At 39.9% G+C, this 17,255-nt stretch overlaps 8 protein-coding genes across 9 annotated transcripts in view; 1 reads left to right on the top strand and 7 right to left on the bottom strand.

Annotated features, from left to right (window-relative positions):
- The window catches only part of LOC6569142 (calbindin-32), a 31,803-nt gene extending 29,536 nt beyond the window's left edge, over positions 1-2,267 (top strand). The window contains exon 11 of one of the 2 annotated variants that reach the window (XM_001995040.3): positions 30-2,267. In XM_001995040.3, the coding sequence (XP_001995076.1) occupies positions 30-176 (147 nt within the window). In that variant the 3' untranslated portion in view covers positions 177-2,267. The remainder of the gene's footprint in view (positions 1-29) is intronic. The other variant, XM_032741192.2, reaches the window with a different exon arrangement.
- Positions 2,268-2,368: 101 nt separating this feature from the next.
- LOC6569143 lies at positions 2,369-3,486 on the bottom strand. The gene is made up of 3 exons (XM_032741194.1): positions 3,425-3,486; positions 2,833-3,270; positions 2,369-2,702 (listed from the first exon to the last, which is right to left on the bottom strand). Exons 1-3 carry the CDS (start codon positions 3,469-3,471, stop codon positions 2,435-2,437), a joined length of 753 nt encoding a protein of 250 aa, XP_032597085.1. The 5' UTR covers positions 3,472-3,486; the 3' UTR covers positions 2,369-2,434.
- Positions 3,453-5,213, bottom strand: LOC6569144 (CAAX prenyl protease 1 homolog). The gene is made up of 2 exons (XM_001995042.3): positions 5,085-5,213; positions 3,453-4,878 (listed from the first exon to the last, which is right to left on the bottom strand). The coding sequence occupies exons 1-2, from the start codon at positions 5,193-5,195 to the stop codon at positions 3,625-3,627; spliced, it is 1,365 nt and encodes a 454-aa protein (XP_001995078.1). The 5' UTR covers positions 5,196-5,213; the 3' UTR covers positions 3,453-3,624.
- A 107-nt stretch (positions 5,214-5,320) lies between these two features.
- Positions 5,321-6,774, bottom strand: LOC6569145 (CAAX prenyl protease 1 homolog). Its single transcript, XM_001995043.3, has 2 exons — positions 6,641-6,774; positions 5,321-6,584 (listed from the first exon to the last, which is right to left on the bottom strand). Exons 1-2 carry the CDS (start codon positions 6,737-6,739, stop codon positions 5,328-5,330), a joined length of 1,356 nt encoding a protein of 451 aa, XP_001995079.1. The 5' UTR covers positions 6,740-6,774; the 3' UTR covers positions 5,321-5,327.
- A 7-nt stretch (positions 6,775-6,781) lies between these two features.
- On the bottom strand, positions 6,782-8,617 carry LOC6569146 (CAAX prenyl protease 1 homolog). Its single transcript, XM_001995044.2, has 2 exons — positions 8,419-8,617; positions 6,782-8,169 (listed from the first exon to the last, which is right to left on the bottom strand). The coding sequence occupies exons 1-2, from the start codon at positions 8,509-8,511 to the stop codon at positions 6,895-6,897; spliced, it is 1,368 nt and encodes a 455-aa protein (XP_001995080.1). The 5' UTR covers positions 8,512-8,617; the 3' UTR covers positions 6,782-6,894.
- A 161-nt stretch (positions 8,618-8,778) lies between these two features.
- LOC6569147 (probable phenylalanine--tRNA ligase, mitochondrial) lies at positions 8,779-10,392 on the bottom strand. The gene is made up of 2 exons (XM_001995045.2): positions 9,096-10,392; positions 8,779-9,031 (listed from the first exon to the last, which is right to left on the bottom strand). The coding sequence occupies exons 1-2, from the start codon at positions 10,296-10,298 to the stop codon at positions 8,864-8,866; spliced, it is 1,371 nt and encodes a 456-aa protein (XP_001995081.1). The 5' UTR covers positions 10,299-10,392; the 3' UTR covers positions 8,779-8,863.
- Positions 10,393-10,624: 232 nt separating this feature from the next.
- On the bottom strand, positions 10,625-17,197 carry LOC6569120 (cathepsin L). Its single transcript, XM_001995046.3, has 4 exons — positions 16,952-17,197; positions 15,631-15,731; positions 11,637-11,851; positions 10,625-11,573 (listed from the first exon to the last, which is right to left on the bottom strand). The coding sequence occupies exons 2-4, from the start codon at positions 15,724-15,726 to the stop codon at positions 10,862-10,864; spliced, it is 1,023 nt and encodes a 340-aa protein (XP_001995082.1). The 5' UTR covers positions 15,727-15,731; positions 16,952-17,197; the 3' UTR covers positions 10,625-10,861.
- LOC116805929 lies at positions 12,856-13,871 on the bottom strand. Its single transcript, XM_032741199.1, has one exon. The coding sequence runs from the start codon at positions 13,483-13,485 to the stop codon at positions 13,243-13,245; it is 243 nt and encodes an 80-aa protein (XP_032597090.1). The 5' UTR covers positions 13,486-13,871; the 3' UTR covers positions 12,856-13,242.
- Positions 17,198-17,255: the final 58 nt, after the last annotated feature.

Raw genomic sequence — 17,255 nt, 5'->3', positions numbered from 1 at the left:
TATCTGCTAAAAGCTGCTTGTCTGCTTAGGACGACTATGATGCCCAGGATCTGGCTGCTTTCGAGGAGACAATCATGCGCGGCGTTGGACGTGATAAACATGGCAAAATCTCGCGCAAAGAGCTGACAATGATCCTGTTGACTCTGGCCAAAATATCGCCAGAGGATGAACAGTAAATTGTTGTTGTTGGCCCAACATATAAAGCTAAAGATTCCAAAGTCACAACAAGCAGACACACATATATTTTTGTTACCAATTTGGGTAAAATAATGCAAATGCGGCGAGTTGTTCTTTGGCCAGAAGCCAAAATTGATTACTTTAAAACAAAACAAAACAAAAAAACTATAAACTAACCGCCCGCAACAAGGAACAGCTCGAGGACATAACCTCCAAAAGCAGGGCGAGTCCTCAAAACAAAGCAAAATAAATTATTGATAGAGAGTAAAAATTTGTCGAAAATAAAATAAAAACAAAAAATAAAAGCTATTTAAAAGTCAATGTTTCAAATTAATTAAATGTTTATGCATGTTAAGCTTTTGAAAGTCTATTTCCTAAAACGAACAGCTACCAAGAAAGCAACAAAGAACAAAGTATTCGTAAAACAAAACAAAAAACATAAAAAAACTTAAAAAGAAAACTTACGAAATATAATAAATACTTTTTGACAATGCAACTCGAAACCAGCCATAAAATATATAATACTAACAACAGTACATCGATTTTAAATTCAGTGTTGTCTGAGATGAAAATTTTGGTATATACATTTAATACTCGTAACGATTATATTTTCTATTTCAAATGTATTGCATATTCATTTATATATATTTATATATATACATAAAACGAACAAAAATGAATAACTAATTTAATTTTTGACTTAATTAAAACTTAGCTAAGTGTAAGAGCAGACACTCAACAATTTATTGCAAACACAAACGAAAACAAATACAAATAATAAAAATGGAAATTAAATTATTCGATATGTATGTATTATTATTATGTAGCGCGAATTTTTTAGATAATTGTTGTTAATATTTGTGTGTACTTATAATAATTATTATATTATATAAATGTATGTTTAACGAATATATATACATATATGTATATGTATATATTTTGATGCGTGTGATTTTTCTGCTTAGTTTTTGGAGAATTTAACTTAATTTTTGAGTGTACAACTATAAAGAAGAAATAGAACAATTTCAAAAATACAAAATTGCCCACACACGATTACCAAACACAAGAGATGTCATCAAACATTTTAACTTGGTAATTTTTTAGTGCATAAGTTTTACCAAAAAAAAAAAAAAACAGGAAATAGGCGCCCAGCCAGCTAATATCAATCAAGGCCCCCTTGCCGTCAAGCAGCCAATTGGCACTCGAACACGGCGCCCCAGGCAGGTAATACACAAAAAAAAGAAGGAAACACATCCAAAAGAGAGAAAGAAAGAAGGAAAAATAGAAAACTAAAAAATCTACTTACAGGCTGTCAAGTGACCTCCTCCCAGACCTGTCCCCATAGCGTGATTTGAACACATGTCGCAATTGTGCTCGTCCTCGTTCCTGTCATTGATTTGAAATGGCAGCGGAGGCGGGTGCGAGGGGTCGGTGGATATTTTAAGGAGGGGCTTGGATACTGCAAGAAAAAAGAAGAAGCATAGAAAACATTACGAACCTGATACTTTTACCTTTGTGCAATGCCGTTAATTGTTTCAAATCTATGTTCAAATCTACATCGCTATACATTCTAAAAAAAAAAAAATGAAATAAATAAAAAACTCTTTAAGCGTTTAGCAGCTGCTTTAACATTGTTTAAAACTCCTCAAGGTGCTATCTCTATTATGAATACTTGAAAAACCAACTATTGGTATATTAGCTATTTTTCGACTTTCAACTTATTTGCCCGACCCTAAAACCATAGCCAAAAATCATATCTGCACAGCTTTAGCAAACTCTGCAAGAAAAATAGCAAATTTCGTATGTAAATCTATTAATGAAAATACTCCCAAAAATAGAGAACTGTACGATGCAACAAAATGCCAAGTAAATGAAAACAAACAAAAGATAAAACGTGAAAAATGTCGTATATACTTATAAATATATAATATATATATTATATCTTACTTATGCTATGTTTAAGATGATAAATAATTACAAATTATCAGATGAGACACGTTCAACAGAAATGCATGTAAAGCTTCAAGGACTTTCAATATAAAACAACAAGAACAACAAAAATTAAACATACTCAAAATCCAAATACATATTTAACTATAACTATAACTACAACTAACTATATACAAACATATATATACATATATATAAAACAACTACATGCATACTATATATATGTCAAGCAAAAATTCTATGAAATGAAAATGTGTGTTTTAATAAACTATCGATAGATCACATCTCAAGACACGAACAAAAAATACTACGTATTCAAATAATTGCATCTTTGACTTTGGTTCTGTTTCTCCAGCAAGGAATTCAGCTGCTTTAAACATGCATTGAGTTCAAGGATATTGGCATTCATATCACACATCGCCTTGTTATTATCAATCTTGGACTCAGATTTCGACTGTGACTTCGATTTGGAGTGCATCTTTTTCACCGGATGTTGCTTCTCTTCCGCCTGGGGCTCTGCGCTTTTCATTAACTCATTTAAAATGTCCATTTTCTCCTTAATCTGTACACAGTAACTGTTTGGAATATAAAGGTTTGTGTGCTTCATAAGTAGAGCAATTTAAAGTGAATAGCATTTCATAATAATTATTAATAATGGGAATATGTTACAGTGGAGCTATTATATTGTAAAGCATTTACACCTACCATTTTGGTAACTCTTCCAATTCACTGACATTGAATTGCCGCCACTTGCAACTTTGCAGATGCCACTCTAAGTTCAAAACCACCAGCTGCTCCACAGGATGCACGAATATTGTGGCACGCTGTGACAATACAACTGGCAACTCAACCAGCGCCCAAGTGTATATCAGCTTTGGCTGCTGCTGCTCTTGCTGCTGCTCCAATTCGAACTCATGTCCCAAGTATTTCTCAACTTGCAGCCTTGCAAGTAATTCGCGCATTGAAGGCGTCCGCCTGAGACTGCCATGTCTTCCAAAGTGGCGTTGAAGAAAACCTCTCGCCTGGCCGTCACGGTTACCGCAGGAACGATATCCTGCTGCACCCATATTGCGAAAAACAAATCCCAACGGATTGTTCATTATGAAACGCGTCGAATTATCGTCATACGTGATGTGCGTCTGACTGTGAGGAATACTTGGTGAAATTAGCTACAAGGTTACGATTATCAATCCTCAGATAATTGTTTAGTCAGAAAGAGCCGCCCCTGGATAATTCTCAGTTAAAATAATCTCAATGTGAACCTTAGTTTCATCTCAACTCCCCCCGTTCAACTTACCTCTTATCAATGTTAACATTTAATTTAGTAATGCGACCGCAAGACATTTTGGCTTGCAACAAGAATTTTTATAACTCTCTCAAATCAAGCAATAAATTTTACAAAACAAATACAAACTAGCTTTTTTTTTAGAAAACTTGTAGTGACTTCGCCGCCTACTATAAACAGAAATTTGTAGAAAAACCAAATTTTGCTGTTGATCATTGATGGTAAACAGCCTCCACATCCAAACGCTGTTGATAGGCCAAACGTTGGAGGATCGTTGGATGCGTATGATGCCAGCTGGCATACCAGTTATCGTAGACGGGAAAACTCATGTGATCCGCATAGATCTTGACGAGAGCCGATCTCAAGAGTAGGGAGTAACCCAGGCGATGAGCAAACCGATCCGCAGCATATTCAAAACGTCTCAAGTTCCACAACATTAGAAAATTGGCCAGTGTTAGATACGGTGTCATGGCAAATCGCAGCACAACAATGAAACCGACAATAATCGGGCACAATCCAGATGCAAATCCGACCGCTTCGTACAGCTGCGGACAGTGAAATAATAGTCCGAAGATCACCGTGGTTAATAGAAAATGTAATTTCATTATTAACGTAGCCTTGTAGAAATGGCCATATTTCCAGTGTCCCAACTCGTGGGCAACCACAGCCACCACCTGTGGATTGGTTAGGCCACGTCCCACCTCAAACGGGTGAATCTCATTCGGCTGCAATCCCTTATTCAACAGCAGCGTATCAAATATCACAATCCGTTTCAGACAGCAGCTGCCATAGAAATACGCATTGCTATATTGCATCGATCTCGTCCGGATAATGAACACTCTCGTCATAGGGAATTTGGTTGCATCACAGACCCGCTTCACGTCGGCGTACAGAGGAGATCCCTCCGACAGTTTCCGCTGCCGGCCAATACAGGGTATACACAAATAGGGCAAGAAAAATACCAAAAATAGCGTGAACAACGCCCACATCAGCCAGAAATATAAAAAGAAAAAGTATCCCAAATTCTGTACACTGAAAATAATTAGGAATGTGAGTGGTGCGAGGATAATCTGTGAGAGGACAATCGCCAGAACGCCCATGCAGCAATATAGATAACAGGGGAATCGATGCTGGGTGCCATAGCGCAACTCCAATATACACTTGTCGTACAGCAGAGTTGGTAGACAACGCAGCGTTATGTAGACGGTCAGATAGAAGACGAACAGCAAACTGATCCAGATCTCGTTCGTTGTCAGACTGGCCAGTGACATGCTGGCCAAACTCCACAGGAATGGATAGAAACCGAAATACAGCTCCAACAAACTGATTATCAAATCTATGCCATGCTTCCAAATAAATAGCTCCATTTTATGTAGCTCATAGATCCGCGCCCGGTGAAAGATCTCTGGCGGCACAATGGCACGCAGCTCCTCTGGCACCGCTATCGCCGCCAGGCATGTCAGTTGCTACTAGACAAAAAATCACAGGAGGAACAGTTTTTAGTATCACCAAAAATTGCGGATTTTTAAAGAATTTGAAGAAAAATCTTCTCTTATATTTAAAAATTATTTCTGAGTGCAATCATAACTTGGTCAAAACTGAATAAATGTTCAGAAAACCCTAAGCATTCTAAGGGTTTTCCGCAGTCGACTTGAAAATATTCGCTGCTCACCTGTCTTTTGGCCAATATGATTTCCCATGTGTGATCGAGGACCAACACCAGCATCAGTATGTAGAGCAGATGGCGCGGATCTAGCTTCGGCCAGGTGTCGTAGAATACCATCGCTCACGTTAAGAGCATGTTCTTTTTGCCCAGACCAGAAGAACAACAACAATATACAAATAAATATGTTTATGGAATAGTCTATCGACAGTATTTCGAGTTGTTGACATGTGTATCCCGAAGCTACTCTGATTACGAATTGAGCTCGTCAAGCTTCTCCAATCGCGCCAAGCGATGCAGTACTGTCGGATGCGTATGATGCCAACTGGAATAGCATTCGTCCGATATGGGAAACGATAGATTATCCGCATATAGCTTGAGCAGAGCTATTCTCAAATTGTGAGCATAGCCCAGCTGAAAAGCAAACTTATCCGCCTGATATTCAAATTGCCGCGTCACGCTCAACATAATCACATTGGAGATGGCAAAATATGGCGTCAACACATATCCAAAGATGATAATGAATCCCACAACAATTGGCTGCACGCCCATCTCAAAACCAATGGCCTGATATATCGGACCATGGGGAAAGCATAGGGAGAAGAGGAAAAGCGTTAGGAACATATTTATCTGGAACATGCCCATTGCCTTGTAGAAATGTCCATGCTTCCAGTGGCCCAGTTCGTGGGCAACCACTGCCACCACCTGTGCATCGCGCAGACCCTTGCCCAGGTCAACCTTCTGCTCCGCCAGCTGGGCGGCATCATGCAATCCCCGGTTCAAGAGCAACGTATCAAAGATCACAATCCGTTTTAAACAGCAGGCGCCATAGAAAAAGGCATTGCTTCCCATGTTTGGATCGCGAACACGTATAATGTGCACCTGTCGCATTGGGAAGTCAGTTCGGAGCGTCAGCTCTTCCAGACTGGCCAGCAATGTGGGATTCTCGATCGGCACACGTTTGCCAATAATGGGATCGATGACAAAGGGCAAGAGCACAATAGCTAAACTAGTCAGCAAAAGAGCGGTTAGGTACAATCCCAGAAAGAAGTATTGGCCAAGATAGGTGACCAGCGCCACCACAACCGTAACTATGACCACCATCAGCAGCAGCGATAATACAGTATCAAGAATCTCGCTGAGAATGCGACGCAATAAACTCTGCTTTGGGTGGTTAACCAAACTGGGGATGCAGCACTTCTCGTAGATGTGACCCGGCAGAGATTTGAGCGTTACATAAATGCTGAGCAGGATGACAAAGATGATGGAGAGACAGATCTCGTGCTCCATCCACTGCCAGATGGCACAGTGGCCAGCCAGATTCCAGACGAACGGAAAGAAGCCAAAATATAATTCCAAACAGCCACAGATGACCACCACCCCGAACGTATTGATCAGCAGGAACCAGCTCTTGTGCAACTTATAGTCGCGCATCCTATTAAATAGATCCTGTGCCAGATATGGACGCAGCACATCCGGCACTTGCTCCACCTGATAAACCAAAATGATCTGAACCGAAACGAATTTAGAAACCAAACACAGTTGGATGGGGATTATCAGATTACCTCGCGCAGCAGCAGATAAGTTGACCAGAGATTATCCACAACCAGTATGAATAGGATTACAAAGAGCAGAAGGACGGGGTCGTTCCAGAGAGTGGCCATGCTAAATTTGACATTTTAAACGAAACAAGTAAAATTTTGAAATTATAATTTTCGATCTGAATTTTATTGAAAACTAGAACACTAAACACAATGTAAACTACAATACGGAAAGTAGCTAGAAAATGCTTTGGTCTCGACATGGATGCGAGTTGCATTTACTGCAACTTCTTCTCTGACTGCGACGATTGTCCCAACTCCTTCAGCCTGGCGAGACGCTGCAGCAGCGTAGGATGTGAATGATTCCAGGTGGAGTACAACCAATCGTAGACGGGAAAACCCAAATTATCCAGATTCAATTTGATCAAAGCACGTTGCAGCTGCTCCTCAAACCCGAGCCGATGAGCAAACTCATCCGCCTGATACTCAAAGCGACGCGACAGCAAAGTCATCGCAAAAGTTATAATCGCATTGTACGGTGCCATCACATAGGTGAAAATGATCAGTAGACCCACCAGAATGGGTCGTACGCCGGGCTGGAAACCCATTGCCTCGTAGAATGGTGCATACTTGAACAGATAGCCAAAGACGAGGAACATGAGCAGCAGATGCACCTCCATAATGACAATATTCTTTGTCACATGTCCCAGTTTCCAGTGGCCCAGTTCGTGGCCCAGCACAGCAAGCACCTCGTCATCCGTGCAGCCTTTGCCCTTCTCATCGTCGCTCAACTCAGAATCATCCGGTTTGCCCTTGTTCAGGAGCAGCGTGTCGAAGAGCACAATTCTCTTCGAGTTCCATAGTCCATAGAAATAGGCATTGCTGTGGGACGAACGTTTGGAGCCCTCAACCACATACAGCTTGGTCAGCGGGAAACTCAATGTAGCCGCCAAATCCTCAATGGATTTACGCAATGGTCCCTGCTCCAGTGGGGTATACTTGTCGAATAGTGGCGCAATAAAGATGGGATAAATGGTGAGCAGCAGCAGTGAAATGATACCCGTGAAGATCCACAGCCAGATGAAGAAGTTATCGCCGCCACGTTGTACAATGAAGATAATCGCTGCCGTTATGGGCAGCATAACCACTTGCATGACCAGGAAACCCTTCAGCTGATCCCAGGCAAAGAATCCGGCCGTCTGCTTATTGAATCCATGCTTCTCCTCCAGCACAAAGATCTTGTAGATCTTAAACGGTAGCGATTTAAAGGTTGACAACACATTCGAAATGAGCACAAAGACACAGGTGACAAGGATCTCATTGCTGACATCCCAATCCAATTGACGGACCACATCCTGCGACAGTTGCCAAATCAACGCAATCAAACCAATATAGAGTTCCACACACAACAAGACCACATCCATAAGCACCGCCTTGAAGATGCCAAAGCTCTCCTGATCCAGATTATATTTGCGCGCCTTGTGGAACGTCTCTTCGCTCATATGATCCGTTAGTTCGCCGGGAACAGTCAACGCCGTCCTATAGACTTTCACCTGCGGACGTAGTAAATTCAATTAAATGGCTGCTAAATTAATATCAATTAATGCTGTGGCAGCAATCAACGAACCCAGTTGACATTTTGCGTGCTACTTACAGAAATATATCGTACGCATATATATATACTATATACTCATATCTATATATACATATATAGATATCGCAAAAAAGTACACCCGTAAGTTGAATTGTCGCCTTTTAGCAACCGGCACGTGCCGGCTTTAATTGCCCTACTATTGACTCACCTGGCGCAGTGCTATATAGATTTCCAGCGCATTCTCGACAATAACTAATCCCAGTATGCTGTAGAGCACGGTGTTCGCATCTAGTGTCGACATATTGTACCCTAAATTTTGCTAGACAGCACGACGCACACACTTTTTAACACAACGCCGCAGTCGACGGCTTGCACGTAAAGGTTTTTTGTAGTGTTGTTAAGCGTCGCAACTATCGCATATCGATTAAACAAACCAGTAAAAGCATCGATTGCTGCGCGCAAACGCCGCTTTCGATTTGAATTGATACCCTTTTGAGAGAGTTGTTTGACTTTGTTATGAAATGATATAAACAAGACTATATATATGTATACATAATATGATATTATATTTTTATATTTGATCAATTTCTTGTTTGAAATTTGTAAATTTATTTTAACTAATTTGAGGGTAAAAACAATTAAACAATTAAAGACTAGCGTATTTGCACATTAAAACTTTCCACGCTGGCGTCGGCAATGTGCTTGTGTATTTCATTGACCTCCGCCTGGGTCAAAGTGCGCTCCATATGCCGATAGACGATGCGGAAACAGACGCTCGATTTTCCCGTCTTCGGATGTTTGAATTTGTCCACCAAGCTGATCTAAAAAGTGCAAGAGAATCCGATCAGAATATGAAATTAAACTATACACAAAAAGTGGACGCACCTGCTCCACAACATCGCCAGCCACCGAGCGCACCAGATCATAGAAATCATTGGGTGAGAAGCCGGCATTCACTTCCACATTGGATGGCAGCCAAAAGGACAAATCATTGGTGCATTGTGGATAATGTGAGATGGCTTTGTACTTGGGCAGATTCTGAAGATTCTCCTCACTGAACTGCGACAAGAACCCACTATCATTTGACCAGAACAACCGTATATCGGGTATATCAAAGAGAATCATGGCGAGACGCTCCAGACCCAAACCAAAAGCATAACCAATCGATTGATGGACTCCAGCCTGCTGCAGAATCTCATGGCGCATGATGCCACAGCCGAGCACCTCCAGCCAGTTGTCCTTGAAATAGATCTCCAGTTCCCATGAGGGCTGGGTGAAGGGGAAATATGTGTCCACCCAACGGTACTTGATGCGTGGCCCAAACAAATCCTTGGTGAGACCCACCAGCACATGTTTCATCTCGTGCTCCATCAGTTTGACGGCCTCCAGAGTGTGGCAGGGTTGTTTGGTCTGATCCATGCACTTAGATGAGGGTAAAATGCGTTTGGGATCGGCAAGCGAACCCGTCCACGTCTCCTCGAACAACTCCAGGCCGGGATTACGCTCGAAGAGCTTATCTTTAGTGACCAGACGCACTGCGTCCGCTTGGTGGAACACTGGATAATGTGTGCTATCGATCTCATCCCGACGATAAACCTCGCCCACAACCAGAAAGTTATCCAGTCCGCCAGAGATGAGCTCCACCTGATGCGCTGTTGTATGGGCACGCAACAGATGCTTCCGATTAATGTAATAACAATCCGACTTCTGGCGACTCACATGATCGCTGGGTATGAGCAGATTATCAAAATTCTGCTGCACTGTGACCACCGGACTGAGTTGATCATAGACGGAAAACAGCGGATTTCCACGCTGATTGCGATAGGCGCCATAGAAATAGTTGACAATACGCTTACGTATTATGGCCAACGGATGATCCCGCTGCAGATGTTTATTCAAGCCCAGATGTGTCAATATCTTTGGAGTCACATTTGTCCAACTGTCCGTGGCATAAGTGCCTCCGTTGATCTCCAATTGCTGTGGTGTCGTTGTAGTCAGCTTCTTGGCCTCCTCGGCTGCACTGGTGGCCAACAGACGACGACGACTCGAGCACAGTCTTGTGCCCTGCACACGCAGCGTTAATAGCATTGCTTATTAATTGTTAAACGCAAAACAATGTATTGCATTGCTTGTATTATAAAACAACAGCTGATGGGTGTTATCGATGCGCGTGCGCTCAGTAAAGTTATCGATTGCTGGCAGTGAAATCGTTAGCCAGGGCTGCATGCCACTGTGTGCCGATGAAAATCGTTCGAATTTGAAAATACATTTCAAATGTACCATATTAATAATATTAATTATAATAATAATGATGTTGATTTTCCAACATGTTTAAAGCATAATTTATCTCTTAATGAGCTACATTTAGTCATATTTAAATCTTTAAATCAATATTAAATCAAAAACGATTTCCATTTTGGGTTTTAAAATTACGTTTTTATTTTATACAAAACATCAAAATTGTATGCCTGATTTACATGAACTTTAAAAGGCAAATCATCCATAGCAAATGTGATGAGTTTTTCAGATCGTTAAATGAGCCCAGTATGTAATTGATTTCAAATTTGACTGTTTGAGATGCTTACAATATTGGAATAAATTGTTGTTTACAATTAAAGTGATGAGGTGCAGTTGGATTGTATTGTGTTGATTTACACCAGTGGATAACTGGAGGCAGTAGCAATGCCGCACTGATTATCATCATTGCGGGCCATCTTAATGAAGCCCTTGTCGCCCCAGGTGGTGCCCCACGAGTTCTTCACCAGCCAATAATCCTTGCCGTTCTCATCGGTGCCATAGCCAACGACCAGAACACCATGATCCAGATTCTGAGGATCGCATTGTGGCTCATCGTAGACGCCCGTGGAATAGAACTGGAACGACTCATGGGAGGCATCGATAGCAACAGAAACTGGACCAATTGTAGCGACAGCCTGTGCCAATTTCTTCTCATCACCCTGGGGGATATCCGTGAAGCCACGATCCGTGGCACCAATTGTGCCCTTGTTGAAGTGGCAGGAATCATCGATGCCCTCATACGGATACGATTTCTCTGTGTCAATGCCGCCATTATCCTTGATATAACGGAAGGCGTTGTCCATGAGGCCACCGTTGCAGCCATTGTTGCCATATTTCGTGGAGCAATCAACCAGATTCTGCTCCGACAGTGAGATCAATGTGCCCGTCTTACGGAAATGCTGCCCCTCGAGAGCACCGGTACTGGAGAATGCCCAACAGCTGCCGCAATGTCCCTGATCCTTGACACCGGTAACGGCACCCTTGTTGCGCCAATCCACCGATTGTGGCAGCTTCACATGCTCCGGCGAGATGAATGTGACGCCCGTGAATGTGGCATCCGAGGCACTGCAACAAAGAAATTTAAAATAAATACAAGCAGGACAGGGAATTGAATATATAATCACTTACCGCAACTGCTTGTGGAGAGTATAGTTGAAGCCGTTCATTGTCTCGTGGAATTCGTGATGCAGCATATCGGCATATTTGTTGAGGCCCATCTTGAAGGAGACTTCGCCGGCGGCATAGAGCTGATTGTGCTTGGCAATCTTGTGTTTGTTCTCATTGAAGATCTTCAGGCGGAAACGTTCCTCGGTCTCATCCTGATATTGCTTGCGATGCTCAAGCTGTAAAAACCCAGAGAGAGAGAGAGAGAGAGAGAAGAGAGAAGCCGTGAAAATATACTGACAACTAGCGTGTTTTGTGTTATCAACAAGTTGTTTTCTGTTATCAGGACTTGTATATTAGCATTGTAGTTGGTACACTCATAAAAAAGCGATTAGATAGCAGCTGCTGCCCGTTTTTCATATATATATATTTTTTTGTATTAGCTAATGCACAGGCAGAAATACTCAAGAAAGCAAAATCTGAGATTTATAGCTATTAAGAATCCAATGGCAGATAAGCCCTGACACCTCATCTTATCACGCTAAGCAGCTGCTGACTGGCAGGGACACAAGTTGGCCAAAACAAAAGCCAGTAGCCCATAAAGCCCATAAAAATCATAAACATAAAAGCCATTTTACGAGCCATCTAAAAAAATTTGGGCAGCAGTTGTAAAAATATTGTGTCAAGCGCAATAAAAAAAAGGGACATCGGGTAGCTACAGTGAGCGCTCGACAGAACGAACCAAATAAAATGAAATTTGTTCAACAAATGTAAATTTGAGATTCCAGAGCAAAACATGTCTAATTTTAGCATTTGTATGGACCCGTTAAAGCGAAATGTTCCAAAGTAAACAGGAAACAATAATTATAAACAGATTCCAATTTGCAGCTATTAAAGATGAAATAATTCTCCAAACACTGCACAACCCTCATGAGTCAACCCATAATAACAATGAGCTACAATTGTCGCCCTGACCGGATGATGACGATAATGATGATGATGAAAAAATGTTGTTCTCTTAACTGGCTGGGTCTGGGCTCCATCATCGGAAACATCGCTCAGTCCATCAATGCGTGTTATTTTTGAAGTTTGCGCCGCTCTCGTTGCATATAATTGATCTAATTGCTATAAATAAGCTGCGTCTGCAGCTAAATTTGTGGAAAGAATACAAAATACAAACAAAAAAAAACCCGCCAATTTTGTTTTTTCTCCGTCTATTATTGATTTTTCGCATTTGTATATGAAAATTGTGTTTTATTATTACAAAAAATTTGCACATAAAATTACGTAAAAAATAGGCGTCAACGCTTAGGAACAGTAATTAAATGCACGTGCTAATATATAAATATATATTAGTTATCGCACCATTACAATAGCAAAAAAAACCAACACCCATTTAACCAAATCTATATATACAATAATATATATTGAGATAAATGTTTTTTGTGTTTTTCAACATGCTTGTTTCATTGTACAATTTATCGCTTTGTACTTTTGTCATCATTTATCCATAAATAGAAAATGTCCCTCCTCCATTGACGCTGAGTATCGTAAAATCTATATTCTACTACTAATATTTAGTTTTGTTGTTAACAAGGCAACACTGGTGGCGAGTGTCTTATTTTTGCCGCTAGAGTCGCTCCATTTCAATGTCTTCATCTGCTCTTGCTGGATGTCCTGATGATGTTGTTGGTGCATCGTATGCTGCTGCTGCTCCCGCTGCTACTCTACTTCGATCGGTCAAATCTTGATATTCTTTTCGCCTGCGTATGATATAGCACACTACGAAAACATTGATAACACACAGTACAATTACGAAGACGACGGGCACAATGACATCCACAACAAGATTTAAATCACTGGCGTTGTCCATTTCTTTTTGCCTCTTTTTCCTGATTTATATATTGTATTTTTTTTTTATATAATTTATATTAAATTTTTGGTTAGCACTTTGGGGCTTTAGCACGTTTTTTTTTTCTCCTCCTTTAATGTCTGATATGCTTCCCCTTTACTCTTTCTTTCTCGCTCTCTCTGTCGTTGTTGTTTGTTCGCTTTGATTTCGGCGCGCGCACTTTTGTTCTCTCCCTCTCTCTCGCTCGTCAATGCTTTATTTCAATCGCTCGCTCGCACGCTCTGCCAGTGTTGCGTCTGTCTGCGTTGAGTGTTCAGTTTGTAGTAATATCAAAAATAGCAGCCACAGCTGAGAGCTGTATCGTTGCTGTGCACACAACGCAAACACACACACATGCATAGCAGCACACAACACTGAGCATACATACCACAATTCAAATACTGCGATTTGTTGTTGTCCACATGTGTGTGAAAGTGTGTGTAAATGCAGGAATCGAAAATGGTTCCGCCAAACAAAACGAAATCAGGCAAAAGCGAACCAGTTTTTTCGTATATGAGAGAACTGATTTATTAGGATATGCATACTAGTCGAAATAAGACTAACCGGTTATGCAAAAGGCATAGCAGACTAAACAATGTATATCGAAAATCCCACACATTCGCATATGCACACAAATATCGCAACTAATCTGTCAGTTGTCGAGTTCTTGATCGAAAGCTTTTCGACATAGTTCATGTGTGGTACAAAAAAAAAAAAAAACGTAACAAATAGAATCGATAAGCGAAAAATATTCTGACGCAGCATAAATTTGAGTAAATTCAAACGCAAATAAAAATAACACAATTAATAATAACAATAATAAGCAAAGAGTAGCTAAAAAAAATAAGTGCGACTGATCTGCCTCATTTCACACGCTTATCGCTGGGGCAAGCGGCAGCAGGTCCAGTTTCAGTTCAAAGACCAGCTGCCTATGAGCGCTTTTTTTTTAATGTGTTTTTTGCATACATACAAAAAAAAACAAGTAAAACGGCCTGTAATGCAGGCAGCAGCTGGTTTGTTTTCTTTATCAACAGCGCTGCCGAAGCAACATAAAATGTGCAAAAAAAAAATAGGGTTAAATTCCTTTTTAAATGCGCCTAATGTTTATGCTACGCTTTCTTTTTCAGCACTAATCGAATTTAATACTGCACAAAAGTAGGCAACACTATTTGCTTGAGAAGTGGAGAATTTAAATTACATATATATACCAACTTTTAAATTTCAAAATATATAAAAAGTAATTCATTTATTACATTAATATGTGAATAAAGAAAAAATCGAATTATCTCAACTAATTCTAATTTCAGCAAGCTTTGCGTGTCCCAACAAAAACTAAGTAAAGAAATAATGCACATGTAAAATATTTAACATGCAATGCAGTAATAATTAAAATTAATTAATCGACAATGCATTGTATATATAATATATTATATATGTTCTCAGTTAGACAACGCAAAAAAAAACTCTCAACTGGGCAGACAGATAAGAAAACACGGCAAATGGGCACAAGTTATATTCTATTCTACTCTAATTGAAATTGCACAAACTGATAAGCCCGATTAATGCAGAGTTTAATACGCATTACGAATCAAACTAGCGCAAAGAACCCATGAACTAAAGCTCTACTTAAAAAAAGACAATAACTAACAATAGTAAATAAAAAATCAAGTTAAATGAGTCACAAAGAAGTCGGCAACTAATTGAATTAGAATATGTTGGCTTATCAGGAAGTTAAATGCCGCCATCGTGCAACACTAAAAAGCGGGCTTATCACAATTCAAATGAATTGAAGCGCGCAAATCCGCCAACAGAATTTATTTACTATCATCTTGCAATTTTTCTAGATGGATAGATCGTGTCATGTGAGCCGACATGTGACTGACATACATATGTATATATTCATAATCAGCTAGACGCAACAATAACGAGTGCAGTTGTTGCACTCCACATGACTCAGTGTTGAAGTACGCAGCAGAAACAATGGTTTAGAACTACTACGTCAGTGATACCACAAAAGATATTAATCATTAATCATCAATCATTATTCATGCATTTAAATTTGACACCTGCAACACTGAAAAAGAAACAAAAACCAAAACAGCTGTTGCCCCCCTTTTTATTACTCACTTTGAATGTCTGCCATTCTTCCTTGATAACATCGGCAAAAGAAACCGCTTGTGCCACAGCCACCAGGGCCAATAGGGCGAAAATATAAGTGCGCATATTAGCTGAAAATGAAAAAAAATAGATATTAATATAATTTATTATTATTCACATATCCAAATTCCCGTTCGCATTTGAAATGTTCAAGAAAGTTCGATAACTTCGAAATTAACGCCCCTTTTTGTGAATTAGAACCTATTAAATGTCGAATTAAGCTTTAATTAGTTTCAAGCTTAGCAGACGACATCACGTGATGAGCTTTGGCCCACACACACATACACAATAACGCAGAGGTTCAATAAAACGCAGACAAAGTTGACAGCCAAAGCTGATGAAATTCAAAAAGAACAATAACAAAAACAAAGCATAATAAAGCGCGCAAAAGTGTTAAGTTCAGCAAATTTCAGATAACATGCGTTTTAGTGTACATGATTAATCGTGGTGACCAGATGCACAACAGCAAACGGGGGCGGATATGCCAACAAAGCAGAACAGATAACTCAAAAAAAAAAAGTTCGGCAAAAATCTGAACAAAATGCTGAATGATATTCGCAATGCAATTATTTATTTAGTGGCTGCGACTTATCGAATTCGAAAAGAGCAGTTCCCGCAATCTTATCGGACATTCGCCTTGTGTTGGCTGTTCTGCTGCGTATTGCTAATGGCTTGTCCATCATTTTTTTTCAATTGTGTATTATTGGGTATAAAGTTTGAAATTAGTTTGTTGCTGCAATAACACAACAAACACCAAAATATTTATGCCAAGTTCGCGGTCACAAAACGGGTTTTGAAACCTATTTGAAGGTGATTCAGCAGCTACAAAACAGCAGACTCAGTTGCACTCACACTCGCACAAATAAAATAGTGTAGATAGAGTAGGATGGCAAAATAAATAACCAATTGATAAGGCAAACAGAAAAATAGGCCACAGCAAAAAAAAGTGAAGCAACAGCCAAAAACAAAATGCGCAAAGCCAGCAGAGGCAATAAAAAGATAGAAATGGCGACCAAAAGAGTGAAAAACCCCAACGAGCATAAATAGAAAAAGACAATAGAATAGAGGAGAATAGAAAAGAAGCAAAAGTCGAGACAGCTGAGATGCTACTGGAAAGTGCGAGATGGGAAAACAGAGAGAATCAACAGAGACAATGGCGAAAACTTGCTGTAAAATGCATGACGCACTTTAAAAAGTTGTATTTTAATGCAGTTTTTGTGTATGTAATGGAAATGAGTACTTAAATAGAATTCAGTACCAATATTATTATTATGCGGAAATAGAATCTTACCACTTAAAAGACACTCGCACAGACAATGACAATCACGTTTTAGGTTTATTGCGCTTTACCAAATACTTTCTGGGAACGTTTACGTTAATATGCAATTAAATCTGTTTTTTTTTTTTGTAATTGTTAGCTATTTAGCTGTAGCCGAGCACTAGTCTCGAACACTTCTCGTTTTTAAATAAATTCAGCTGCGATTTGTTGTTGCCAAGAAATCTCAACTACATATATTATATGTGTGTTTCAAATAATGGTCACACTGTCAGCAACATATGAGCTTAACATTCTGTAGCAGCTCAAAAGAGCTGTT

Source organism: Drosophila grimshawi, unplaced genomic scaffold (assembly GCF_018153295.1).
Source record: "Drosophila grimshawi isolate 15287-2541.00 unplaced genomic scaffold, ASM1815329v1 contig_1367, whole genome shotgun sequence".
In the NCBI taxonomy this organism is placed as follows: Eukaryota; Metazoa; Arthropoda; class Insecta; order Diptera; family Drosophilidae; genus Drosophila; species Drosophila grimshawi.
This window is presented reverse-complemented; position numbering and strand designations above follow the sequence as displayed.

Bases quoted from the DNA above. Each gene is read 5' to 3' on its own strand.
- LOC6569143 (XM_032741194.1), bottom strand. From the start codon at position 3,471: ATGTCTTGCGGTCGCATTACTAAATTAAATGTTAACATTGATAAGAG. The intron at 3,271-3,424 runs GTAAGTTGAACG...TATTCCTCACAG, and splicing joins AATGTTAACATTGATAAGAG to TCAGACGCACATCACGTATG. The intron at 2,703-2,832 runs GTAGGTGTAAAT...TATTCCAAACAG, and splicing joins TTGGAAGAGTTACCAAAATG to TTACTGTGTACAGATTAAGG.
- LOC6569144 (XM_001995042.3), bottom strand. From the start codon at position 5,195: ATGGTATTCTACGACACCTGGCCGAAGCTAGATCCGCGCCATCTGCTC. The intron at 4,879-5,084 runs GTGAGCAGCGAA...TTTGTCTAGTAG, and splicing joins TCATATTGGCCAAAAGACAG to CAACTGACATGCCTGGCGGC.
- LOC6569145 (XM_001995043.3), bottom strand. From the start codon at position 6,739: ATGGCCACTCTCTGGAACGACCCCGTCCTTCTGCTCTTTGTAATCCTA. The intron at 6,585-6,640 runs GTAATCTGATAA...GTTTCGGTTCAG, and splicing joins CTTATCTGCTGCTGCGCGAG to ATCATTTTGGTTTATCAGGT.
- LOC6569146 (XM_001995044.2), bottom strand. From the start codon at position 8,511: ATGTCGACACTAGATGCGAACACCGTGCTCTACAGCATACTGGGATTA. The intron at 8,170-8,418 runs GTGAGTCAATAG...CTACGTCCGCAG, and splicing joins TCTATATAGCACTGCGCCAG to GTGAAAGTCTATAGGACGGC.
- LOC6569147 (XM_001995045.2), bottom strand. From the start codon at position 10,298: ATGCTATTAACGCTGCGTGTGCAGGGCACAAGACTGTGCTCGAGTCGT. The intron at 9,032-9,095 runs GTGCGTCCACTT...TGCACTTTTTAG, and splicing joins CTGGCGATGTTGTGGAGCAG to ATCAGCTTGGTGGACAAATT.
- LOC116805929 (XM_032741199.1), bottom strand. From the start codon at position 13,485: ATGGACAACGCCAGTGATTTAAATCTTGTTGTGGATGTCATTGTGCCC.
- LOC6569120 (XM_001995046.3), bottom strand. From the start codon at position 15,726: ATGCGCACTTATATTTTCGCCCTATTGGCCCTGGTGGCTGTGGCACAA. The intron at 11,852-15,630 runs GTGAGTAATAAA...GGGTTTTTACAG, and splicing joins AAGAATGGCAGACATTCAAA to CTTGAGCATCGCAAGCAATA. The intron at 11,574-11,636 runs GTAAGTGATTAT...TCTTTGTTGCAG, and splicing joins ACTCTCCACAAGCAGTTGCG to TGCCTCGGATGCCACATTCA.